The 27,979-nt window shown below is 48.7% G+C and overlaps 1 protein-coding gene and 1 pseudogene across 2 annotated transcripts in view; both read right to left on the bottom strand.

Annotated features, from left to right (window-relative positions):
* Positions 1 to 2,123, bottom strand: part of PPP2R2C (protein phosphatase 2 regulatory subunit Bgamma) — a 165,865-nt gene extending 163,742 nt beyond the window's left edge. The window contains exon 1 of one of the 2 annotated variants that reach the window (XM_006051833.4): positions 1,845 to 2,123. In XM_006051833.4, the coding sequence (XP_006051895.1) occupies positions 1,845 to 1,914 (70 nt within the window). In that variant the 5' untranslated portion in view covers positions 1,915 to 2,123. Of the gene's footprint in view, positions 1 to 1,767 lie in introns of both variants that reach the window. The other variant, XM_006051834.4, reaches the window with a different exon arrangement.
* Positions 2,124 to 25,638: 23,515 nt separating this feature from the next.
* LOC102393352 overlaps positions 25,639 to 27,979 on the bottom strand; it is a 59,748-nt pseudogene continuing 57,407 nt past the window's right edge.

Here is a 27,979-nt window from a genome sequence, read left to right on the forward strand (position 1 = left end):
AATGAAGAATTAACAACCATCACCTCCTACTCTGATAACTAGGCACGTCTCCCTTGTTCCTCCCTTCTAAGAGCTGGTGAATTCATGAGAAAAACGGGGAGAGACAGGATAAAGAAGGAATTAGGGTTTGCCAATGTCCACTATGAGTCAGGCAGTGCTTTTTACTTTAAGTCACAGAGTCCAGCTCCTTGTTCCAGCATCCTCCATGCACAGATGAGAAAGCAGAGGCTCCTCCAGAAAGCCAGATCAGGATGACCTGCCAAGATCCCCCCTCCTGGCTCCAGCCAGACCACTGGGGCACCTGCCAGCAACTCAGCAGCCTTTCACCTCTGCCTCTCAGCAGGCTGCCAGCAAAAAGAACACCCAGGAAACACACTGATCCTTCCTCGGCCTCTCCAAGGCCGGCGACAAAGGACCCTTTTCAGATGCCCTGGACCCCCGCTTCCCCAGGAAACCCCTAACTTTAGGCAGAGCCCTCAGCTAGCCCGAGCAGCCCTGCCCCCTCTCCCTACACACACCTATCAGCAAAGCGTGACTCAGCGCTTCTCCTCTGGGGAGCGGGGAGCGCCACTCTCCAGCCTATACTCCGCCCAGGTCACACACCCAGCCTCAGCATCCCTGGGTCGGGACGCCTGGGAGCCCACCCCGCGCTGGTCCGGCGCTCTCCAGGCCTCCGCAGGGTTCCGACCGGCTCCTCGGCCTCATTTCCGGCGGAGCCTGGAATCGGCGCTGGCTGGACAGCGCCCGGAGTCGAGTCACCACCGCTCGGAGCCCACACGGGCTCCTGACCCGGGCTCCCACGCGGCCCAACCCCGCGGAACGCAAAGCCCTGGGCCCCTCCCACAGAAGCACCCACCTGGGAACCTCTTACTAAAACCCACCAACACCTCTGCAGCCAGTCCGGCAGCCCCTAGGGAAGACGCAGTCAAGCCTCTTAACCCGGGAAGGTCTCCGGGCACAAGGGGTCCCCACCAATGCATGCCAACACCCCGCGCGGCCGGCCCTTCCACATCCGCAATGGAGGCTCCAATCCGCGGGCGCCTGGCTAAGGCCTGGGAGCTTCCCCACCGTTCCCTGGGCAGGGTGGAGCCGGGGTACGCTTGAAGTTACTACTGGCTTATAAGAAGGGGTCGCTGACCATCTAGATCCCACCAGCCTCGGAGTGGGGAGTAAGGCCAATTTAGGGAATTTCCAATGCAGGGCCCGTTTGGGGTAGCAGGTCCCACTTTGGGGTTCAGACAGTGTAGGGTCAGCTGTTCCTGTCTCATTTTATTCACCAGGAAGAAAAGATCCACCCCAAACCAGCCACCTTCTCTCACCCCGCTAAGGGACCTTGCTTCTAGCCACAGGGAGGGGCCGAAAACCTCGAGCCTCTGGGGCAATCTGGCCACGGAATTTTTTTTTCTCCTCCTGGGTCGCTCTTAGTCTCCGGGGAGTGGGCAACCTAGAAAATTCTGCCGGGCTCTGGACTGGGATGAAAGGGCAAACCCAGGATTTTAAGCCACTAAATTCGCCCGGGATGTCTTCACCAGAGTAGCCGCAGAGGTGGCTTTTACCAAAAATGAGGGCCGGGGCCGATTCCGGGTGCCACCAGGCCTGGAGGCAGAAAGCTGCCCGCCGGAGGGCGGCGCGGAGGAGGGCGCTGCCCTGTCAGGCTACGGAGCAGCAGGAGACCGGCGCCCTCCGGCTCCCTCCCTCCCGGACCGGGGCGTGGGGGGTGGGGGGGGGGGGGGGGGGGGGACACGACACACAGCGCGCGGTCCAAACCTTCGGAGGGCATTCGGTGCGACGGCATCCCCACGCCGCGGCCGGCCGGAAGGGGCCTCAGACAACACGTACGTTACCTTCAGTCACATAGCTGTGGTCCCGCAGGAAGCTGTGGTTAATTTTCCGCGTGTCCGTGTCCTCGCCCATTGAAGGCCGTGCCCGGTGCCCTGGGCATGCCCCGCCGCCGCACACCGATGCAATCCGCAGAGGTCGCGCCGGGCGCGCGGGCCATGCCGCCGCAGCCTAGCAAGGGCGCGGGCCGCCGGGGCCCCGGAGGGCGGGCATCGCGCGACCAGGGGGAGGCCGGGGAACGGGCGAGGGCGGCCGAGGAGGGCGCCGCGGTCAGGCTTGAGCGCGGCGGGCGGGCGGCGGCCGCGGGTGGGGACGGGCCGGGTCCCGGGCGCGCATTCCGGCCGGCGGTGCGCGCTGCGTCCGTGCGCCCCGGCGGCGGCGGCGGCGGCGGCTGGGTGCCGGTGCGCCTGGCTGCGGCGGCGGCGGCGACGGGAGGGGACGCGCGCGGCGCTGCGCCGACCGAGCAGGGGCCGAGCCGGGCTGCGCGGACTGGGGCCGCCGCCGCCGCCGCCGCTGTCGCAGGCCCCTCCCTCGCGCCGCCCGCTCCTCCGCCCCCGCGGCCCGCGCCTCCCGCCGCGCGCCCGCCGCCCAGCACCCTGCAGGTGGAGCCGCGCTCCCCCGGCAGAAGCTGCCCCTCTGCGCTCTCAGTCTCACGGATGGACACCTTTGGTTCCTGGGTATGCCAGCGGGCGAGGGAGGAAGGAGATGACCAGCGGGCGGGAGGCACTGGGCAGCTGAGCATTGGGGGGCCACTTTGCGTGCCCGGTGGCTCAGTCGGTAAAGCGTCTGCCTGCAATACGGGAGCCCCGGGTTCAATCCCCGGGTCGGGAAGATCCCCTGGATAAGCAAATGGCAACCCATTCCAGTACTCTTGCCTGGAAAACCCCATGGACGGAGGAACCTGGCGCTCTATAGTCCATGGGGTCGCAGAGTCGGACACGACCGAGCGACTAAACTTTTTTTGCGTGCCCAGGTACTCCTGGTGGGTGGAGAGCTTAGAAGAGAGGAGGACCTTCAGAGGTGCTGGGGGCGGATCAGTGGATCCACTTCTGCCCAACCGCACAGACACCAGCAGGCCTTCCTAGGTGTTCAGCAACACCTCTTTGGACAGGGAGAGATGGAAAGGTGCAAACTGCCCCCCGACGGGTACCAGAGCTGAAGGGGCCCTTGGCCTGAAATAGGGGTCCAAAACCCAGGTGGGGGTGCAGCTGGTCTCTCGAACCCCTGCAGTTTTGTGATGCTGTCCTCCTCTCAACCGTTGGGTGGGGGGACTCCAGGCATTCCCCAAACTGCAGTGGAGACAGAAGAGTCCAAAAGGGGCTAAGGCAGGAGGCTGGGGTTATGGGAAAGGCTGGAGAAGGTGGAAGCCCCCTGAGGTTTCTGGCTGGGGAGTGAGAGGGAGTTTCGGAAGCTACAGCTGGGGTTTTATTCCTTAGAAACATCCAGAATAAAGTTCCTCCCCACCCCCACAAGCACCCTACAGGGCATAATCGAAAGGGCAGGACCCAGGAGGGGCTTGGGGCTCTGCCAACATCCCTTGGATGTTGAGTGACCCAGGGCAGGTCCCCTACCTGTCCCCTACCTCAGCTTCCTCAACCACACCCACCTCTTAGCACAGGTATGCAGATTCAGTGCAAGGACCAGGGAAATGCAGGGACCCTCCTGATGTGAAAAGTGAAAATGAAGTCGCTCAGTCGTGTCTGACTCTTTGCGACCCCATGGACTGTAACCTACCAGACTCCTCCGTCCATGGGATTTCCCAGGCAAGGATACTGGAGTGGGTTGCCATTTTCTCCTCTAGGGGATCTTCCCAACCCAGGGATCGAACCCGGGTCTCCCACATTGCAGGCAGTCACTTTACCATTTGAGCCACCAGGGAAGTGAAATAGGCTGATATGCACACCCTCTCTTCCCACCAGCCTGGGCTGCTCTGGTCCCTTGAGCCTAACCCCGGAGTCCCACTCTCTGTCCATTCCCCTCTCCACTCTCTAACTCAGTACAGAAAGTGGCTGTGACCTCAGACACTGGAAGACGGACAGACTGGGTTCAAGCCCTAACAGCGAGGGAGCCCTGGGCAAGCACAACCTCACCTGTTTAATGGATGTGATCACAGGGCTAGTGTAGCCAGTCCATGCTTAGTAGGGACCTGGCCTCACGGGTGCTCTGGAATGTTAGTCGCTATCATCAGGCTGAGCCTCACTTCTCTGAACTTGGAAAGACCCCTCACCCCATCTGTGAGTCCTGAAACATCCACCCCATCTTCTAGGATACCCTGGATCACCATGAAAAGGGGCTTGACCTGGCCCAACACGGTGATCCACCCCTTTCATCAGCCTCTGAGCCAGGCTGGGGACCTGGGAGTTTATGGTCTTGAAACTTGCTGGGCCCCAAGGCTCAGTTTCAGCCACTTGCACCCCCGTGAATTCTCCTCTGACTCCCTCGGGGTTCCTGAGAACTGTCTCCTCCATTCTGAAGCCCTCCCACACCAGCACCAAGGCTCCTCCCTCAACATCCTGCTCACTCCCACCCCAACCCTGCTCAACCTGACACCATCCATTGCTTCCTCTCTTAAATCTGGAGGCATCTCTGGTTCTTGGCACAAAGCTGAGTTCCTCATCCTACTGCCTGTCTGTCCTCCTGACTCCATCCTCTCTCTCTCTCTCTCTCTCTCTCTCTCTCTCTGTGGCCTCTTCCTTATTCTTTCATTTGTGATGAATGTTTGTTGAGCATCTACTCTGTGAGGACACATTTCCAGCACAGTGGTAATGAGAACAGAACAGACCAAACTCTCTGCTTTTATGGGGTTGACCTATTAGTAGAGCAAGATCAGCAAGACAATATGCATATATAACATGGAGGTCATGATGAGTGAGAGTGAAAGTGGGGTGCAGAGATGGAGATGGATGGGGGTCTATGTTATAAAGAGAGAGTGGAGAGGACCTTTCTGAGAAGATGTAATTGTGTAACCGCCGTCACCTACATCAGGAAAAGAGACCACAGCTGTCCTCACAAGATCTTTCTCATCACCCACTCTCTGCCCAAAAGATAACCCCTTGACTTCTAACACTGTAATTTTGCTGGTGGGGGTGGGGGTCTTTCTGTAAATAGAATCATAGAATATGAATGCTTTTCTACCTGGTTTCTTCTGCTCAACATTGTTTCTGAGCTTCACTCAATTTTTTATATATGGTTTATATATGTGGTTTGTTCATTTTTCACTGTTGTATAGTATTCCGTTATACAGATACACTGTATAAGGTACCCTCCTGGTGATGGATACTTCGTTTGTTTTCTGTTGGAGGTTAAGTTCTTTTATGACTTAGGGCCTTGGAAAAGTAAATGTCAAGATAAAGCCTCTATAAGCCAGAGTCCATGCATGATTACAAAGAACATGGACCCCATTAGATGTATAAAATGAGTGAGAAATAAACATGTGCTGTGTTTGGGCACTGAGATTGGTGGATTGTTTTTTCACTGCAACATAACCTCTCCTGTGGAGACCACTACATCCCTGTGTTCCGGCTGGTGGTGGCTAAACACTTCACATGGGTTATCTTGTACTGTCCTCAAACATGTGAGGACTCTTGTCTCAGCCAGAACGAAAACTAGGCTGTATTGAAACAATGAATGACCTTTCAAAATTCTGTGCCTTATGGAATCTCACTCATGCCACATGCCCTTCACAAGTTGGCTGCAACTCTGACCCTTGTCATATTTATTCTGGGATCCAGGCTGATGGTGCAGCCCTACATTGGGCATTGCTGGGGTCATGGTAGAGGTGAAAGAGAGATCCAGGGCATAAGCTCACTCTTAGAACTTATTGGCCCAAGTAAGTCGCATAACCACCACTCATGAGTTCAAAGGGCAGGGAGGAATGCTATAGGTCATATATTAATGACCTTATGACCTATGACCTTAATGGCATATACAAGTACAATCCTCCACCAAGAAGGGAGGATATAGTACAAATGTTTTGTGCTATAACACAACCCATACAGTGCTCATTTTATAAATAAATAAACAAACACCAAGTCACTTCCTAAGTCACCCAGCTAGTAAGCGGCAGAGCTGAGATTTACCCAGGTCTGTGAGACTCCAGAGCTTGCAGTCTGCCCATGCAAGCTGATGTAGATGCAACTCTCTCTCTGCCATCTTCCCCTCTGTGACTACCCAGAGGGAGTTCCCACAGGGAGTTCAAGGTGGTCTCTTTTCATTTCTGGGAACCATCTGCCTTGTCCTGGAGTAAGCTGCCTGAAGCAGTACTCGGATGGATCTTTTCATCAGTGAAAGGCTAGACAGAAACCCACCCACTCACTAGCAGTCTAGGTCACAGTGCCTCTGGATGGAGACTTGTCTAACAACACTGAGATGCTCTAAGACCCATCAGATAGCAACGTCATCAGGGAAGGACCCAGGGCTGTCATCTGGTCCCACACTCACAATTTTAGTCATTTTCTGCCATTGCAAAAGTGGCACATAATAGAAAATGTGTATATAAAGGAAAATAGACAAGGAATGGTCTTGAATTCATTGTACCAGAAACCTTTTGGAGTGTCCCATTCCTGGGCCTTTCAAGGTAAATTTTTGTTTTTACACAACCATGATCCATGCTTTATATTCTGTATATATTTTAATGTGTGTGTGAGCGTGCTAAGTCACTTAGTCATGTTCAACTCTTTGTGACCCTATGGACCATAGCCCTCCAGGCTTCTCTGTCCATGGGATTCTCCAGGCAAGAATACTGGAGTAGGTTGCCATGCCCTGATCCAGGGGAATCTTCCCAACCTAGGAATCCAACCTGCATCTCTTATGTCTCCTGCATTGCGAGGCGGGTTCTTTACCACGAGTGCCACTTGGGAAGCCCCATTTATTTTAATGAGATAGTTCAAATAAACAAGAGACTGGCGTGTATTATTACAATCCCCCCTTTTGAATATTGATTCAAAAAGGAATCAATATCAAGATTCTAACATGTTAGCTTCCAATCTTTTAATGTAAGAAATAGAATCAGAGACACTGAAGCTTTTTTGCATCCCTTTCTAGCCCTAATCCTCCACTCTCTTTCCAAACATGAACACTGTCCCTAAATTTGTTTTCTTCTCATCCACATTCTATTCTTTAACACATGTACATGCATTATATCATTTCATGTAATTTAAAAATGTATACAAACATTATCATATTGATTGTACCATATTGCAAATTGCTTTTTTTCTAAGCCTTGTTTTTCAGCTCTACCTAGTGTCTTCATTGATCTCGAATGCTGGGAGAAAATAATCAATGGTGTGCTGGAGCCTGCCCCGAGAACCTTCTTGCTGATTGTGTTTCTCCTCCAGACTCTGTGTTCAGTGATATCATGGTAATAACTAGAAATCAGCCCTATTGGGAATATTTATAGCACAGAAACCAGCAAATGCTACAGATTCTGGCTTTTCCACCTTGTCGCATGCATGTGCGCTTCAGTCTTATTGGACTCTTTGTGACCCTATGGACTGTAGCCCAGACTGTAGCCCGCCAGGGTCCTCTGTCCATGGGATTCTCCAGGCAAGGATACTGGAGTGTGTTGCCATGCCCTTCTCCAGGGGATCTTCCCACCCCAGGGATCGAACCCACGTGTCCTGAATCTCCTGCATTGTGGGCAGATACATTACCCACTGAGTCCTCTGGGAAGCCCTTCCCTCTAGATAGGGATAGTTAAACATTGACAAGCATATCCGTGACTACAATTAATTTATTATTTCTCTCATCCTCTCCACCCACTTGGATGAATGTTTAGGTTGTTTCCAACCTGTTGGAGTTTCAAACAACAATTCAGTGACATCGTTTTACCTGATTCCTCACACCCAAGTGTTATGGTTCTCCAGGAGGGACACCTGGAGGCAGGGTTACACTATATGTACATATTTCACTTCCTATATGTTGCCACATCAAGAAACAATTTATACTCCTGTATGGGCTTCCCTGGTGGCTCAGACGGTAAAGAATCTGTTCGCAATGCGTGAGACCTGGATTCGATCCCTGGGTTGGGAGGATCCCCTGGAGGAGGGCATGGCAACCCACTCCAGTACTCTTGCCTGGAGAATCCCCATGGACAGAGGAGCCTGGCGGGCTATAGTCCATAGGGTCACAGAGAGCCAGACACAACTGAGTGACTAAACACAGCACACATTGAATTGAGTGGCACTGGAAGCTGATGTAAATGCACCTCAAGTTGGTGGGTCAGCTGATAGCCGGTAGTAGTTAATTTGCATTTCCTGATTGCTAGTGAGGTTGAGAATCTCCATTTTCTCTAAGAATTGCCTGTTGTTCCCTTTCGGCTTTTTTCTTACTGATTTTCTGGAGCTTCTTATATAGTTTTACTACCTGTTCTCTGTCTGTTAATGTGTGTTATGAAACATTCTCTGCTAATTTGTTGTTCATCTCTTAACTTTGTAGTACTGTTTTCCTTCAGAAGTTGCTAATTTTGATGTAGTGGAATTTATCAGTATTTCCTTTGAAGTATTTTGCCTTTTTGTCTCTTTTTGATTTTCACTAAATCTCTATCTTGTAAGTATGAAGGTAGGCTATAGAATGTCTTTATATTTACATTTTGCCCCTCTAGAGCATAATGTTCTATTTGGAGGAAAGTAGAGATCTAACTATATACTTTTTCCATATGAAGAACCCAGTATCCAAATCAATGATTGACTAGCCTATCTTTCTCTCTCTAATTATAAAGCCAATTCTCTCTATACCAAGTTCTTTTATATATGTGGGCATGTTTCTGGACTCTCTATTCTATTCCATTGGTCTTTTTTATCTGGCCCACGTGTCTTAGATAGTATGAGTGAGTGAGTGAGTGAAGTCGCTCAGTCGTGTCGGACTCTTTGCGACCCCATGGACTGTAGCCTACCAAGCTCCTTAGATAGTATAGTTTTTTAATAAGGCAATATCAAGTAGATCAAATGCTATAGTCTTTGCTTTTCTTCAAAATTGTCTTGACTATTCATGGATGTTTGCATTTCTATATAAAATTTCAGCTTATCAGATCCCTGTTGTCACTTTTCTTGAAACAGCAAAGAATTTATAAATTTAAACTTATAGATCAAATGGAAAATGATATTTTCCACTTGGGAAATGATATTTTTCTAATGCTAAGTTGTCCCATTCATGGGCATGATCTGTCTCTATATTGATTCAGTTGATCATTCATGTTCTTCCATTAACTGCTCTAATTTTCTTCCCAACAATAACAGCAAACATTTATATATTTGTATGTGCCAACTACTGTTCTAAACACTTTATATTTAACTCAGATGAATCTTCCCAACTTCCCAAAGATGTAAATATTATTACTGTCTCCCTTTTACAAATGGGGGAACCGGCAGAGTGCTCAGGTAATTTGCCCACACCAGCCAGAAGTAGAGCTGCAATGTAGCACCAGGCTTTGAGGGTTGGAGGCCCTGCTTTGACCCCCACTGCAGTACTGCTTCCATATGGAGCTTGTACATCTGTTCTTAGATTTCCATCTTAAGTACCCTATAGGTTTTACTGCCTTTGTGAATGGAGTTTGCCTCTCTTATATGTTCTAAATGGTATTGCTCTTCAGGAGAAGTGTTATTGACTTTTGTGTGCTGTCTTGTATCCAGCAGTTGTGTTGAGCTATCATATGGTTTTAAATAGTTTGAGAGCCGATTATCTTGGATTTTCCATGTAGACCACGATGTCTGCAGTTAAGGACAGTTTGCGCTTTTTCTTGCCATTCTTTCCCCATTTGCTATCTGGCTCAGTTGGTTCCACTATGAAGTAGAGTTGAATGGCACTGGTGACAGAAGGCGTTTTTGTCTTCGGTCTAGTAATGCTTTTAAAGTTCCATGTGAAAAAAAAGTGTTTGCTGTTGGGTTTTCTCATCCTTCCTAATTTTCTGGGAGAATTTATCAAAAATGAATATCAAAATTTGTCTAATGTGGGTGTTTTTTTGTTTGGCTAGTTGCTTTGTTTTGCTGTATCTATCCATATGATCATTTGGCTTTTTGCCTTTGATCTGTTAAAGCAGTGAATTAAATTAATAGTTTATCTTTAAACCATTCTTGCATTCCCAGGATAGACTAGACATAGTCATAAAGTTTTATTGACACAGAGCCATACTCATTCATTTATGCATTTTCTAGGGCCACTTTCACACTATAATTGCAGAGTTGTGTAGTTGCAGCAGAAACCATATGTCCACAAGCCTAAAATATTTACAATCTGGTTTTTTAAGGAAAGTCTGTTAACTTTTTCTAGAAGTTTTATAATTTTGGATTTTCCATTTTGGTCTATGATCCATTTTGAATTAATTCTTGTATGTATGTGAGACATGGTTCTTTTTTTTTTTAAGTTGTTTTAGCACCAATTTTCTGTTTATTCTCCACTGAACTACCTTTTTATTTTTGTTCAAAATCAGCCATATCAGCTGCCATAAATGTGTGGGTCTTTGTCTGTGTTCTCTGTTCTGTTCCATTGATATACTTATTTACTTTGACACAATACTATCAATACTGATGTCAATTGCTGAAGCTTTATATTAAGTACTTGAGATTAGATCATATTAGCCCTATCAACAAACTACAGATAGAGCTGAGATTCCTTAATTTGACAAAGGACATTTCTGAAAAACCTATAGATTTAATGGTCTTAAATATGAAATAGTTTCCCCCATAACAGGGGACAAGGCAAGGATAGCCATTTATACCATGACTATTCAGCATTGTACTAGAGGTTACAGCCAGTGCAATAAAGCAAGAAAGATAAATAAAAGACATTCAAATTAGAAGGAAGGAAGTAAAACTTGTCTTTATTCACAGAAGACATGATTGTCTATATAAAAATCCAATGGGAGCTATAAAAAACTGCCAGAATTAATAATAAATTTAGTAAGTTTTCAGGATATAAGATCAATCAAAATCTAAATTTTAAAGATATCATTTACAATATGAGATATGGAGAAATAAATCTAAAAACAGATGTGAAAAACCTATACACTGGCAATTAGAAAACATGAGATAAATTAAAAAAGACCTAAATAAGTGGAAAGTGTCCTATATGTTGGAAGACTCAATATTGTTAACATGTCAGTTCAGTTCAGTTCAGTTCAGTAGCTCAGTCGTGTCTGACTCTTTGCAACCCCATGAATCACAGCATGCCAGGCCTTCCTGTCCATCACCAGCTCCCAGAGTTCACTCAGACTCATGTTCATCGAGTCAGTGATGCCATCCAGCCATCTCATCCTCTGTCATCCCCTTCTCCTCCTGCCCCCAATCCCTCCCAGCATCAGAGTCTTTTCCAATGAGTCAACTCTTCACATGAGGTGGCCAAAGTACTGGAGTTTCAGCTTTAGCATCATTCCTTCCAAAGAAATCCCAGGGCTGATCTCCTTCAGAATGGACTGGTTGGATCTCCTTGCAGTCCAAGGGACTCTCAAGAGTCTTCTCCAACACCACAGTTCAAAAGCATCAATTCTTCGGTGCTCAGCCTTCCTCACAGTCCAACTCTCGCATCCATACATGACCACAGGGAAAACCATAGCCTTGACTAGATGGACCTTTGTTGGCAAAGTAATGTCTCTGCTTTTCAATATGCTATCTAGGTTGGTCATAACTTTCCTTCCAAGGAGTAAGCATGTAACATGTAAGTTAACATGTCAGTTCTCCTCAAATTGATCTATGGACTTGACACAGTCCAAATTAAAATCTCAATATGCCTTTTTAAAACTGACAACTGTTTCTAAAATTCATACAGAAACAGAAAATATATATATATATATATTTTAAGATTCTTTTCTATTATAAGTAATTTTGGGGGGCCAGGAAACTGTTGTTTATTTCACATTCTCTGGACCAAAGTAAAAACATCACAACAACTCCCAGCACTGCCTCTAAAAGAGGGCATCTCATTTCAGTAAAAACAAATGCACTTCAACAGTCAGGATGAGGAAGCAATCTAAATGCTCATCAATGGATGGCAGGGAATATTAGTCAGCTTTAAAGAAAGAACAAAATAATGCCATTTGCAGCAACATGGATGGATCTAGAGACTATCACACTAAGTGAAGTAAGTCAGATAAAGACAAATACTACATGAATTACTTTTATGTGGAAATGTAAAAAAAAGTATGGTACAAAAGAACCTATTTACAAAAGAGAAATAGACTCACAGATGGGGAGATTGGGATTGACATAGACACATTACTATATATAAAATAAATAATAAGGACCTACTGGGTAGCACAGGGAGCTCTACACAATACTCTAATGCCTACACAGGAAAGGAATCCAAAAAAGAACTGATATATGTGTAGCTGAGTCATTTTGCTGTACACCTGAAACTAACACAACACTGTAAATCAACTATATCCCAATAAAAATTAATTAAAAACAACAAAAACAAAAATAAAGTCACCTCACCATCTCCACTGCAAACCTGGAAGTACTTTGAAGGTGCATAGTGCAGTTTTTATAACGGTTCTCATCCACAAAGATACAACACACATTTGGTACAACACTGTGCAATCCAGGGGCCCTCAACACTAGGGTATTTTAATACTCATTTAAAACTTACTCCTTTCCAAAAAAATCATTTGAGATATTCAGTTCAGGCACTCAGTCGTGTCCAACTGACCCCAGTTGTGTGACCCCAGGGGCTGCAGCAGGCCAGGCTTCCGTGTCCATCACAAACTCCCAGAGCTTGCTCAAACTCATGTCCATCCAGTAGGTGATGCCATCCAACCATTTCATCCTCTATTGTCTCCTTCTCCTCCTGTGCTCAATCTTTCCCAGCATCAGGGTCTTTTCCCATGAGTCAGTTCTTCACATCAGGTGGCCAAAGTATTGGAGCTTCAGCTTCAGCCATCAGTCCATCCAATGAATATTTAGGACTGATTTCCTTTAGGATGGAATTGTTTCATCTCCTTGCAGTCCAAGGGATTCTCAAGCACCTTCTCTAACATCACAGTTCAAAACCATCAATTCTTTGGCACTCAACTTTCTTTATGGTCCAAATCTCACATCCATACATGACTACTGGAAAAACCATAGCTTTGACTAGATGGACTTTTGTTGGAAAAGTAATCTCTCTGCTTTTTAATATGCTGTCTAGGTTGGTCATAGCTTTTTTTCCAAGGAGCAAGTGTCTTTTAATTTCATGGCTGCAGTCACCATCTGCAGTGGTTTTGGAGCCCAAGAAAATAAAGTCTATTACTGTTTCCATTGTTTCTCCATCTATTTTCCATTGAGTGATGGGACTGGATGCCATGATCTTAGGTTAATTAATACTTAACAGAAAAAAAAAAAGGATGGAAACAAGGATTTATTGATCAAGGCATGTTGTAGACTTTTGATTATTTAATCTTCACAATGTACCTTAAATGCAACGGAGGGTTTCATCGAGCACTGAGGTACACACCGGTTTCCATGTCTTAGTCTCCAACAGTTCGTACTTCTTCCCCCTATTAGGAGTAATTGTTTTACTGGATGTCAGACGTCTTTTACCTTGTGGGCCAAAGATGCTGGATATGTTTATAGCTCTAGAGGTATTCTTGAGCTTAACTCACAAGCAGTTTGATTCTTTCAAGTCTTACTTTGCTGATTTGCTAGGGACATTTGCACCAATTCTCAATCTCGGACATATTATCTTCCGCTATTGAGGCAAGGCTTACCTGAGCAGGCTGCTCAATGCCCCTGAGGAATGTCAATTTTTCCAGCAGGCACTATTCCCAACTCTCTGTGTGCTCGAAACACCGTGCCCTCTGGTCCTTTTGGATGATCCCTGCCCTAACTTTTCTAAAACCAGCTTGAACATCTGGAAGTTCACGGTTCACGTACTGCTGAAGCCTGGCTTGGAGAATTTTGAGCATTACTTTACTAGCGTGTGAGATGAGTGCAATTGTGCAGTAGTTTGAGCATTCTTTGGCATCGCCTTTCTTTGGGATTGGAATGAAAACTGACCTTTTCTAGTCCTGTGACCACTGCTAAGTTTTCCAAATTTGCTGGCATATTGAGTGCAGCACATTCACAGCATCATCTTTCAGGATTTGAAATAGCTCAACTGGAATTCCATCAGGTTTTAGAAAAGGCAGAGGAACCAGAGATCAAATTGCCAACATCTGCTGGATCATCAAAAAAGCAAGAGAGTTCCAGAAAAACATCTATTTCTGCTTTATTGACTATGCCAAAGCCTTTGACTGTGTGCATCACAATAAACTGTGGAAAATTCTGAAAGAGATGGGAATACCAGACCACCTGACCTGCCTCTTGAGAAACCTGTATGCAGTTCAGGAAGCAACAGTTAGAACTGGACATGAAACAACAGACTGGTTCCAAATAGGAAAAGAAGTACGTCAAGGCTGTATATTGTCACCGTATTTATTTCACTTATATGCAGAGTAGATCATGAGAAATTTGGGGCTGGAAGAAGCACAAGCTGGAATCAAGATTGCCAGGAGAAATGTCAATAACCTCAGATATGCAGATGACACCACCCTTATGGCAGAAAGTGAAGAGAAACTAAAGAGCCTCTTGATGAAAGTGAAAAAGGAGAGTGAAAAGGTTGGCTTAAAGCTCAACATTCAGAAAATGAAGATCATGGCATCTGGTCCCATCACTTCATGGGAAATAGATGGGGAAACAGTGGAAACAGTGTCAGACTTTATTTTGGGGGGCTCCAAAATCACTACAGATGGTGACTGCAGCCATAAAATTAAAAGACGCTTACTCCTTGGAAGGAAAGTTATGACCAACCTAGATAGCATATTCAAAAGCAGAGACACTACTTTGCCAACAAAGGTCTGTCTAGTCAAGGCTACGGTTTTTCCAGTGGCCATGTATGGATGTGAGAGTTGGACTATAAAGAAAGCTGAGTGCCGAAGAATTGATGCTTTTGAACTGTGGTGTTGGAGAAGACTCTTGAGAGTCCCTTGGACTGCAAGGAGATCCAACCAGTCCATCCTAAAGGAGATCAGCCCTGGGTGTTCTTTGGAGGGAATGATGCTAAAGCTGAAACTCCAGTACTTTGGCCACTTCATGAGAAGAGTTGACTCATTGGAAAAGACTCTGATGCTGGGAGGGATTGGGGGCAGGAGGGGAAGGGGATGACAGAGGATGAGATGGCTGGATGGCATCACTGACTCGATGGACGTGAGTTTGAGTGAACTCCGGGAGTTGGTGATGGACAGGGAGGCCTGGAGTGCTGTGATTCATGGGGTTGCAAAGAGTCGGACACAACTGAGCGACTGCACTGAACTGGACTGAACTGCTCTAACTTTGGGCAATTTCCTCCTATAATCATTTCTGAGTTGAGTGCTGATCATTTCTGAGTTGAGTGCTCATGCTCAACCTCTCCCTACCTCTGGAACTTTCTCTTTCTCTTTGGAGCTCTCTCCTCTTCATTATCCTGCCCCGTGAGCCCCTAGCTTCCTTGATTTCCCCAGAATCTCAGCTCCGTTTCCTCAGCTTGAGGATTTATCAGACTCAGCTTGGACAACGTCTCCCTGAAACTTCGACAGGAAACTCTCAAGGCATCAGCTGGAGCAATCCTGAGCTCTCCTTGTGTTTTTGTTTCTCGCTGATCACTGTCCCCTTTACGGCCTATTGTCCAGCATCTTGAAAACCACTGTTTCACATATTTTGTCTTGATCTTCACTTGTTTTGAGTGGGAAGGTAAATTTGATTCCTGTTGTTATTTCCTGGCTGGAAAGCCATCAGGTACATTTTAAGCTTTGAGTCATCCATCCACGCTTGACTACAGAGGAGGGGTGGGTACTTTCTCTTCCTCCTGCTTAACAGTACTTTAGAGCCCCAGCACGGCCCCCTCCAGAGCAACACTCCCCATGACTTCCCATCATTACCCACCACCCTACCCTGTCAGGAAGGGGTGGAAGAATCCTTGCAAACTGCTCTTAACAATTTTCTTTAGAATGGATTTCATCTCGTCCCCCACATCATATTACTTGGCCGCCTGATGTGAAGAGCTGACTCACAGGAAAAGACCCTACTGCTGGGAAAGATTGGAGGCTAAAGAAGAAGAGGACAGCAGAGGATGTGATGGTTAGATAGCATCATTGACTCAATGGACATGAATCTGAGCACACTCTGGGAGATAGAGAAGGACAGGGAAGCCTGGCGTGCTGCAGTCCATGGGGTCACAAAGAGTTGGACACAACATAGCAACTGAACAACAGCAACATTTGTTTTATTTGGATGTCTCAGTGAGAATTGAAGGAGATGATATACACAGAGCCTGGTACATCACATGTGCTCAGGGAGTATAGATTGCCCCTCATTTCTCCAATTTTGCCAGTCCACCACTCAAACAGGTCAAGACTTGAGGAGATGGGGTACTTAGAGCAATACCTCTCTGCAGTACCAGGAAGGGGAAGAGCCTCTCTCCTCCATTTAACCCCTGAATTAATCGCATCCACAGTGTTCAGACTTAATACCAAAGAGGAATGGATAACATCCTGTTGTACACTGTAGACTAGATTCAAGCAAAATAAATAGGCTCAGAACTAATACCCATCCCCAGGCCAGCCCTAGGGAAATTTGGAAAGCAGGCAATTAAGCATGATGGAACAGTTTGACTTAAGGAGGGAAATGACCTTTCCTATACGTTACTCTCTGGTGATCAATAATTCACAATGTTGTCGGCTGGGTGCGCGGCCTCCACGCATCTACGCCTCCAACCAGCCCTAGCAAGAGGGCCCTGAAGGCCCCATGCTCATCCCCATGTCCCACCTGGACCTGGTGGTGTCAGGGAAAGAAGACTCCAAGTGTCCTGCAGGTAGGCTTCTGGGAGCTTGGTGCAGCTTCCCAGAACCAGACTCTCATCTGGGGACACACATTCATCTTTCAAGGGGAGACTGGTTTGTGTTTCTTACCAGCAACTCCAAGCCACCCTTCTCATGACACTTCCTCCATGAAGCCTTCCTTGATTACTTCAGTGCTTGAAGTCATCACTGAGTCCTTAGAGCGTTTATTCACCATCCATTAATTAAATTAGAAATTACTGATCACTATTAGGTATCACACCTACAAGGGACATTAGAGTAGAAACCAATGAATAACATACATTCCTGACTTCAAGAGGAACTTTCCTGGTGGCTCAGATGGTAAAGAATCTGTCTGCAATGTGGGAAACCTGGGTTTGATCCCTGGGTCAGGGACGATCCCCTGTAGAAAGAAATGGCAACCCACTCCAGTATTCTTGCCTGGAGAATCCCATGGACAGATGAGCCTGGTGGGCTACCGTGCATGGGGTCACAAACAGTCGGGCACCACTGAGCGACTAACAACAACCACTGACTTCAAGATCTCAAGGAAACTTGAGGGACAGATTCATGCGGAACCAGATGGGATGAATGGACGAAAGCCATCGAGAGGACCACAAGCCATATTAGAACTAACTCTCAAAAATGAGGTCATGCGTCTCCAAACAGAGTCTGAGGAAACCTACACATCTCAGGCCCAAGAAGGAATATTAGCCACAGAGAGAAGCTAAGGTTGAGGAACCACTCACATGCCACACTGTTGTTCAGTCGCCCAGTCTCTGCCACCCCATGGACTGCAGCACGCCAGGCCTGTCTGTCCCCCACCATCTCCCAGAGTTTGCCCAAGTTCATGCCTATTGCATCAGTGAAGCCATCCAACCATCTCGCCCTCTGATGCCCTCTTCTCCTTCTGCCCTCAATCTTTCTTAGCATCAGGGACTTTTCCAATGAGTCGGCTGTTTGCATCAGATGACCTCTGTCTCCCCCTCCCCCATGGCCCCTGGTGCCTGGCAGGCCGTAGGAGCTCATTTAGTACTTGTTGGATGAATGAATGAATGAAGCCTATCAGAAACTCGGGTGACAGCCCTTCTCCTTCCCTCCCAGCACAGTGCCTCCCATCAGGAGTGGTGCGGGCTGCCCAACAGAGTTTCTGCAGTGGGCAGATGGTACAGGGCTGGCTCAAGTGGGTGTCTTGGTGGATCAGCCCAAGGGCCATGCTGGGTAGCAGGACCATCCAAGCTTCCCTTGGGGAACCAGAGAGGGAAGTCCAGTGGGGCTGTTGGAACCCCGAGGACCTTGGAGAGCCAGGGAAAGAGGCAACTGGTTCCTACAGGAGGGCAGCTGGGTCTGTCATGGAAAAAGGTTGGAGGGGGTGGGCTGTCCCTGTGGCTGGGCTCTACCTACTAGTCTTGCTGCAGGGCTTGAGGGCCCGATGTTACCAGGGGACGATGGGGAATGTTGATCAGCACCCTCGAGTTGCAAGTGACAGAAAGACAATTCAGAAATGGGGCACAAGCCCAAGTCTCAGAAAGCAGACCCAGCCTGGGGGACACACGGCCCTGGAACTTGAACTTCACTGGAACTTGAACTTCACTGCACCCTATCTGCCCCTCCTCTCTGTTTCTCCAGGGGCTGGCCTAGTCTTGCCCATCTGTGGCTTCCCTCATAGCTCAGTTGGTAAAGAATCCGCCCGCAATGCAGGAGACCCTGGTTCGATTTCTGGGTCGGGAAGATCCACTGAAGAAGGGATGGGCTATCTACTCCAGTATTCGTGGGCTTCCCTTGTGGCTCAGCTGGTAAAGAATCTGCCGGCAATGAGGGAGACCTGGGTTTGATCCCTGGTTGGGAAGATCCCCTGGAGAAGGGAAAGGTTATCCACTCCAGTATTCTGGCCTGGAGAATTCCATGGACTGTATAGTCCATGCAGCCTGGAGTGGGGAGGTCAATGTCACCTGGGCACTCCTGACTTATTTGGAAGAAGAATCCTGGGAGGATTGCTGATGCTCCTCTCTTTCAGGGATCAGTTCCAGAACCTTCGGTCTACGTCTCAGTGGACAGGAATCCCATATTCCCACAGCAGAGACCAAGTGGTGACTCCGGAGATCCCCTCCCAAATAGAGTGCCTGCACGCACATGCTTCCCAGGCTCTGGCTGCCAGAACCCCGCACTCACTACAGAGAGGGCCCTGTGGAGTTGGGAGAGTCGGGAACACAGACGCGAGGAGCAAGACGGCCCTCAGCGGCACAAAGGCCTGTGTACAGGGCATGGATCCGGGGATCAAACCCATGTCTCTTACGTCTCCTGCATTGGTAGGCGGACCCTTTACCACTCGTGCCACCTAGGAAGCCCACAGGACACACACAGGCCTGCAAAGAGCACATGTGTGGGAGAGACGCAGCCTACATGGGCCTTCCTGCCAGCTCCTCACCCTCTGTTCCCCATGTCACTCATCTCTCTCACACAGGCTGCTCTGCACACACCCACCTTCCCCACTTACTCCCTCTCTCCCCATCCCCTTCCCTCCCATTCACTTGTTCAGTAGCCACTTCCAGAGTGAGCTCTGGGGACCAGGTGTGAATCAGGCCGGGGACAGGACCCAAAGGGTCCATGGTCCAGAGGATAAATCCGAAGCCCTACTGCAAGGAGGGGGAGGGCCCAGGGCTGTGGGCCACCAAGCGTAAGGAGTACCGATGAAGTCAGAGGGAGGGGACATTTGAGCTGGGCCTTGCAGGATAAGTAGAAGTTTGTGGGAGGAAAAGGCAGGTAAGGCGCTGGCAGGTAAAGGCCCGAATCCAGGCTCGGTCACTCAGCAACTGTTGGATCTCCTGCCGGCCCTTTCCCAGGGGCCTCAGCCTGCTTGTCCCATGAGCTAGACAGGGGAGTCTCACCCCTGTCTGGTGCCCAAGCCCACAGGAGAAGACCTGGCACAGGACAGCCAGGTGAACTGCAGTCCCCCCCACCAGGGTCCCCTCTTCCTGCCATGACATCCCCTCTGTGGAGGACCTGAGTGGACCTGGGGACCCCCACATGATCTGCTTCCCTCTGCCCCTCACCTCCCCCCTCACTCCATTCTAGACACACTGGCCTCCCCGCTGTTTCTCCAACCCGCCTCAGGGCCTTTGCACCTGCTCCATTATCCCTTTGCCTGGATTGTTCTTCCTTCATCTCTAAGGCTTAGTCCCTCACTTCCTGTAAGACTTTGCTCAGATGAGACTATCCCCCAGTTTATAATTGCAACCAGCACCGCCCCCCGCCCCTTGCAGGACACTCACCCCTCTTTCTGTACCTTTTTGCTTGGCTTTGCTTTTTTTCTTTGTAGCATAAAATATACTTGGCTTGTTCAACATGACTATTATTTAGTGACTGTTTGCCCACCCCCTCCACACACACACACTCTGAATGTCAGTTTCACCAGGTGGGGGACTTCTGTCTCGTTCACCTTGGAACCCCAGCAGGGCACCCCGAGGTATCGGTGTGTGCCCAGCCAGTGAACAGTCCTGTTGAGAGGATGGAGCCCTTGGTAACCTAAGTGAAGACAATGAACCCTGACCATCAAGATGACACACTTCATACGCTTTGCACACCCGCAGTGCCATGTTAGAAAGCGGACGGCTACTAAATCGATTTACTGCAAAATAAAAGATAAATTCTCATTGGTGTCTTTCTGAAGGAGAAGCCATGTCAGCAGCTGGCTTTCCATCCTCGCAGCTGAACACACCCGTGAAAGATTACAGACACGGAGGGGCTGGATCCCCTTGGCTTTACTCTAATTGCTGCTAACTGTTCCGTCCTCTGGGTTGCATTTACACCCTCCTCCAGCCCCCCAGCCCGATTAATGGTTTCTTTCCTTTGGTCAGAAGCCACAGCTTTAAAATCACACCCGATTCAGTGTACTCTGTTACCTAGCAACAGTCATAAATCAACAGAACGTGCCAGAATGTTAAAGCAAACCTCCCTAACTGTTAGATGTTTTTTTTTTTTTAATCCAAACATGTTCATTGACCCTCATGCCTCTTCTGCACCCACCTTTCCACCCCTGGCTTCACAGAGCACCTGGGTGTGTGCGTTTTAAAACTGTCTTATGGCCTGTCTGATTTTGGAGCAAGAATCTTTTGTGCTTTCTCCAAACTCTGGCCAGTGCTCAGGAACAGGAGCAGGCCTGTCTGTCCAGTCTGCATGCCCCCACTTCAGCCCTGCAGCTGGAAGACCTGGGTCAGCCCTGCAGGGTGTCTGGACACATGGGGACCTTGGTTCTTACCACAGCTCCCAAAATAGCCCATCAACGTGGTACCCTGGGTGGGCAGTATGGATGGAAAGTCCATACCTGGGTGCCCTCACAATAGAGTCTATTCTGCATTCGCTCACTCGTCTGTTCAATCACTCAATCATTCCACAAACAGTTACAGAGCACCCCCTGCATGCCAGGCTCCTACAGGCAGAGAGGAATAAAGCCTGCCTTCCTCATTCCACTGGGGAGGAGCCGACCAGAACACAGCAACGCAGAAGCAACACCATTCGCCAGGCTGAGGCCAGACTCGGTGCAGGCGCCCAGGCTATGGGAGGCAACAAGACAAACCCAGTCCTGAAAACTTGAGATGCCTGCGCCCACAGAGCATGCCAGGGCAGCAAGTGGCACCATGCACAGAAATAAACGGGTGAGCCCAGAAGGCTGGGAAAGGGTCACGTGACCAGGCAGGCCAGAGGCCTTCCAGGAGGAGGGGCTGCCCACCCTGAGGCCCAAGGAGCAGGAAGGCCTCCACTGGGGCTCCGGGTGCAGGAGACAGACGAGGATGGCGCAATGGGCCCCTTCCTAGCTGCCCGCCTCCCGGCATGGTGGGAGAACCAGGAGCTGAGCTTGCAGTGTGGACTCCAGCCAAAGAGCTGTGCTGAGCTGCTGCTGCGAGGGTTTGAAGTAAGGGAGAGACAGAGCAGACAGATTTCATCCAGAGAAGGGGCTCCCACAATGCCGGGGGGGCAGGTGGTGAAGACAGGGGCAGGTTGCTGACGTGGAAAGTGACAGTGTTACTTGGTCAGTCATATCTGACGCTTTGCGACCCTGTGGACTGTAGCCCCCCAGGCTTCTCTGTCTATGGGATTCTCCAGGCAAGAACACTGGAGTGGGTTGTCATGCCTTCCTCCAGGAGATCTTCCTTCCCAACCCAGGGATGGAACCTGAGTTGCAGGTGGATTCTTTACCATCTGAGTCCCCAGGGAAGTCCAGGTTGCTGTCAGGGATGAAGACATTGGGGGGCCGGGGTGGTGGCGGCCTGGCTTGGCGACACACTGCAGGGAGGAGAAGGGGAGAGACTGAAAGTCCCTGGAGGGAGACTGGATAGGTGCAGGGGCCTAGGGAGGGGCTGGGGAGGAAGGAAGGGAAGATCCTATGCCCGTATGACCAGGGAAGCTGGGCGAGGACCCTGACTCCAGCTGTTCAGCCAGCCTGCTGAGTGGACTCCATGGCCAGGAGAGAGTCCTCAAGCCCAGGCCACAGTGTTGGTGAGCAGTTAGCCTCCCCTCTGAGAGCCTGGAGGCTCTGGACAGGCCACCACTTAGCCCATCCCTCTGCCATTCGCATGGTTGCATCCCTGGAGCACACCCCTCCCCCCGAGTGACTTCAGATCAGTGTCAGCGAAGCAAATGCCAGACCAACCACCGAAGAGGCTGGGCCCTGGGACGTAGGCAGCAGGGGCAACAAGGCAGTTGATGGGCTGGATATGAGATCCACTAGCTGGGACCCTAGAGAAGGGAGGGTGCTGGGTGTGGTGTTAGCATGCGGCAGAGGCTAGAGGTCTGGTGCAGAGAGATGACTGATCTCATATGGGCTGAGTGACATTTCTGCCTGCCCCCGACATCCTCCCAGGGAGAGGACAGACTCAAGATCCCATTTGGGCTCATCGCAGGCTCTGGTGGTGACTCAGAAGGAAAGAAATGCTGAGAGGCAGAGGAGGGGGCGAGGAGACTGCCTCTGCCTAGAAAATAGAGACGGAGATCCCTGAACCCTTCTCTTTGGACTGCAGTGAACATCAGCTTCAAGAGAGCGGGTCAAAGACTTTGGAAGAGCAGTGCTGTCTAGGATGGAGGGAAGGTTCTAGACCAGTTTCCCCCAGCTCTTTCCTGCTGGGTGTGCGAAGATGAAGCAAGTCAGGGGCAGTGGGAGGCAAGAGGGAGGGAGCGAATGTTAAGTAGCAAGCAAGCGTGACTCAGTGCAGGAGGAGGGTGATACCCAAAGAACAAGCACTTAGATCTGCTTGCAGGGCGGTTCCAGAACCCAGGAAGGTGATGAGGCTTGATCTGAATCTATGATCCAATGGGAGTTATTCAGAGGAAAGAGGGAGAAAAGAAATGAAACAACATTGGTGCGAAAGCAAGATGACAAAGAGCTGAGTGTGTTCATGAATGCAGCATTAAGATTAGGGTAGCTAGTAGTTACTTATCTTTATAAGAGGAATGCATTTAGGAGGAGGAGAACTTGCTCTATCTGAGAGCAAGATTTATGATAAAGCTGGGGTCCTTTTTTAAAAAGCTTTTTTAGATGTGAACCATTTTTTAAGGTTTTGTTCAATGTGTTACAATATTGTTTCTGTTTTATGTTTTGGCTTTTCAGCTATGAGGCATGTGGGATCTACTTTCCCAGACCAGGGACTGAACTCATGCCCTCTCCCCTGGAAGGTGAAGGCTTAACCACTCCACAGCCAGGGAAGTCCCAAAGCTTTGATTCTTAAGGCAGTGTGATATTGGCTCAAGGGGAGATGATCAGACACAGAAGAGAATCCAGACAATGCGAATAAGGAAACTAAATGTAACAGAGCAGGATGTTATAGGTCAGTGGGAAAGCGTGGAGCACTCACGGAAGGTGCTGGAAGATTTGTTGTCCCTTTGGGAAAAAACTACTTTAGATCTCTACTTCAAGCCCTACCTCAGCAAACTGAATATTTAAATGTGAAAAGCATTTCGAATTTGAGACTTTTATAAGACGTTATAGAAGAGTATCCATATGACCCTGGGGTAGGACGGAATTTCTTAAGTCAAAAGAGGAAGAGATTCTACCACACTAAATCGAGAGCTTAAGACACAATAAACAAAGACAAGTCACATGCAGGGAGAATGCATCTGCCACATATGAAATGAATGAGTAATTAATGAAGAAAATATGCAAAGAACTTCAACAAGTAAACAGGAAGTCAAAGAACCAGATAAAAATGCTTGCCCAAACCAGGAACAGATATCTCCTAGAAGGGACCATGAGAAGTGCCTGGAAACATATGAAAAGATCTCCAGAGAAGATTTAATTTAATTAAATTTGTGGGCAAGACCATTAACACCCACCAGATTGGCAAAATCTAGAAAGTTTGTGAATATGGAGAGTGGGTGAGGTCTTTTGCTGCTGGCGATGGTCAAACTGGCACAATGGATTTAGAGCACTGTCGGAGTTCCATCAGTAAAGCTGGTGACATGACACCCCAAATCCAACAATCTCTCTCTGGTCAACTCCCTAGAGAAACTCTTACAGCCCATATCCTGCGAGACTACAGTGATGGATGCAGGGCATCAACCTGAAAACTAAGTATGGGCAACAACCCAAATGTCTACTCACAACAGGATGGATAACGTCTGCACATTCATACAGAGAAACAGTGCACAGCAGGAGAAGGGATCACAGAACGCTACCTACATCAACACATAACCTTGAGTGAAAAAGGCAACTACCTGAAGGATACTCACAGAATGTTCTATTTATATAAAGTTCAAAAGCCAGGAAAGGGATTCGGGATGGGGGACACATGTACACCCATGGCTGATTCAAGTCAATGTATGGCAAAACCCACCACAATATTGTAAAGTGATTAGCCTCCAATTAAAATAAATAAATAATTTTTTTTTTTTAAAGAGCCGGGCTCAGCTAAGTGCTAGATGGTTTAGGGTTATAGCACGTAAAAGTGAAGCTGCTCAGTCATGTCCAACTCTTTGCAACCCCAAGAACTCTAGCCTACCAGGCTCCTCCGTCCATGGAATTTTCCAGGCAGGAGTACTGGAGTGGGTTGCCATTTCCTTCTCCAGGGGATCTTCCTGACCCAGGGATTGAACCTGGATATTATTCAGGAGAGCGGTTACTTTCTTGGAGGGGTAGGGGGAGGGTTTGGGCAGGAAAGAACACATTGAATAGTATGTTCTAGGCTCGGGGTAGAGTTCACAGCTATTTTCATTTATCAGTCTGCTCCGTGATCTACACGCACACATATTACGAATTACCTTTCTGTATGTATCAAATAATTAATAACTTTAAAATAGAAAGTCAGTGTGCCAAAGGTTTAAAGAAGAAGTGAGGTGGAAATGATTCACTGGGAGTGCACTGGAATATTAACGAGGGACAGCAGTTTGCCAAGGGGGCTGTGAGAGGTGACACCCTTGGGGTGAGTTCCCAAATGGAGGAGCAGATGACGGTGCAGAGCCCTGGGAAATCGGGCCAGCAGGAGCCACCCAAGCAGACGGCTCTCCCTCTCATGCAGGAGACACCTGTGGAGCCCACGGTGCTCTTCGGTTTTGTGAGGACCGTGGCAGGGGGGAGGAGACACAGGGTGACCCCAACAATCCCCAACAGGGGAAAGGTCTCTTCCGCAAGTCTTCCCTTTGTTACTTTCATCATCTTTCCCCATCCTGGGAGGGACTTCACCTTCTGACTTCAGGAGGCTGGTACCAAAACTGGTGCCCCTAAGTCTGTGTCCTGTGATGAGGTTGGTCCTTTGGGTGACAGGTAACCAGACGTTCTCTCTCTCTTCCCCTCCATCTCCCTTCCCTTGACAACTCAGGGCAAAGCAAACCATGGGGAGTACCTGGCAGGCAGAGGCAGCCGGACTTGGGGGTGGGGAAGGGGAAAGAGAAGGGCGGTGCTCACCGTGCTTTTCAGGCTCCTGCCCTGGACCCTGGAAACTCCTTTGAACCCTTGCTCAGGGCTCCATGATGTGTGTCCACTAGACGGACAAAAGAAAAAATGGAAAACCATGAGCGGCTCAGGGAAAGGACTAACTCTCCAATTTCCCAATCATCCAAATCGTCTGGCTCATGAAACACTGGAAAGGATGAAAGAGGTGTGAAGTACACTTAGAATGATCCTGAGTCCTTCCTCGGCTTCCTGCCCACCCCACCAGCCTCGTGTTCCCTCTTCCTCCTCTACTTCGGCCACAACACGCCCAAGTCCCACGTCAGGGCCTTTGCATGTGCCGTTCCCTGTGCCTGGAAGCTCCTACCCAGTGCTGCCCGGCTCCCGCCCTGGCTTCACTCAGGTCTCTGCCCAAAGGCCCCTTCTATCTCTGACCACTCTAAGCAAGGAATGACCCCCTCTCCACCAGCTAGTCTCCCCCTGCCCTGGCCAGGCTTTCTTTCCTCCGAGTCCTTCCACCCCTAGTTGGTATATATAGGCTTACCTGTCCATCCATGCCTTGCGTGTCCCCTCCCATCAGGAATGAGCTTCGAGGAGGAGAAAATGGCTGGCTTTCCCCAGGTAGAACTGTGCCTAGACATGCTGAGTCCCTGATCAACATTCAATAAGTGAGTTACAGCTGCACATGAAGGGATTCTAGGACTTCCCTTCAGTAGAAGAAAGGAGACAGGAAGAGGGGAGTTGCTCTGATTCCATCTGACCCGGCCCATCTGGGGCAGAGGCCTGGGACCGACCATCACTGGGAAAGAGTCCTGTGTATGCAGGGGAGCCTCTGACGCTAGGCCCCTCACTCTGGCCCGTGTTGTCCCCAGAGGGGACAGAGCCTGTTGCCAGAGCCTGGTCTTAAGGTTCTGTGTGACCAACAGGGAAGTTTCCTTTGAATTGAGTCTGGGGGTATGTTGGGACCCTTCCCTGAATGACTACATCCCAGGTCCTGCTGGTGCATAGCTCTGGGCATCTCTGGGTGAGTGGTTCAATAGCCCCAGTGGGGGTACACCGCTGTCATTCAAGGATTATCTGGAACTCTCAGGGGTCTGAAGGAGCTGGCTGTTAAGGGTAATACAAGCTGACATGGGAACAACCGTCACTTTAGTTCTGGGCCTTGGTTTTCTCAGCTGTAAGGTAAAGCACTTGGCCTGGCTGATGCTGGGGCCCTTCCTATCTCTGATCATCAAGGTTGGGGGCAAATGTTGATGCTGTAGAGATTTCACAGGAAGGCTGAACTTCGTTCTACTAACGGCTGCTGTGTTCATTGCTCTGAGCTTGCCTTCTTTGGGATTGATCTCCAAGGCCACCTGCTTGTTTTAGCTGCAGAATGTTTTGGAAGTGCACTCCCATCCTGCAGGCCCTGTTGTACTGTGGCTTTGCCATTCCTTCCACTAGATGCATATTTGAGAAAATCCCAGAGCTTATCCTAATTTTCTCTTCTATAAAAATTGAGGCTATAATTGTGTGTATTTTATGGGTTGTGAGGATTACCTGAAAAACACTTGTTAAATATATAGACCAGTGCCTGACACAGAGGAAGTGCTCCATAGATGTTAGTTGTTAGGTAATAATGATGATGGTGGTGATGGTAGTGATAATGGTGATGATGATGGTGATGGTGATGGTGGAGGTGATGGTGGGGGTGCTGTAATGGGGGTGCAGCTTCTGAGGATGGTGATGATGGTACTGGTACGATGTTGATGGTGATGGAGATGACTGGTGAGGAAAATGTTGAGGATGAAGCATCACCCAGGCCCAGCATTTTGTACAATGATGGAATGTATATAAAAGTGCCCAGCATGGCGCTTGACAAAGTGCTTATGAACTGTTGATTTCAGTCCTGTTCCTCTCAGTTCAAAACAAATGTATCGTCTTATGATAAGAATTGGGGAAGTCAGATCCAGGAAAACCACGCTTATAAAATTCTGATTTAACAGCCTTAGCTGGTCATATCAGGATTATAGAAAAGACTTCACTGCACTTTATGGCATCTTGGGGAATTTTATAAATAATATAATTAAATTTGCTCTCATGGTGAGGTTTTAAAAAAGACTTACCGTTAATATGATTACATCTTAGAGCTAGAAAATCTTACCAAGGAGAACACTTGATTCAGTCACCCACTCACCACTAATTCATTCATTCATTCACACACACACTTAACCAACTCCCACTCAAAAATATATTCAGTTTTGAGGACCTCTGATATTAATGAATAAACTGCATTCCTGGAGGCCTTGTTTTTCAATTCAAATGGGGTCTGTTGGAACAGTTTTTGTCTTCCGGGAACTGTGGAGCAGACAGGAGGGGGAGAGGATGGGTGAGCTCAGAGCAGCCTTCACCGGTTGGGAAGGAGGGGTGTGCCTGCGTGCTGAGTCGCTTCAGTCCGATCGGACTCTCCGCAATCCCATGGACTGTAGACCCCCAGGTTCCTC

The sequence above is a fragment of the Bubalus bubalis genome, chromosome 7, assembly GCF_019923935.1.
Source record: "Bubalus bubalis isolate 160015118507 breed Murrah chromosome 7, NDDB_SH_1, whole genome shotgun sequence".
NCBI classification, from domain to species: domain Eukaryota; kingdom Metazoa; phylum Chordata; class Mammalia; order Artiodactyla; family Bovidae; genus Bubalus; species Bubalus bubalis.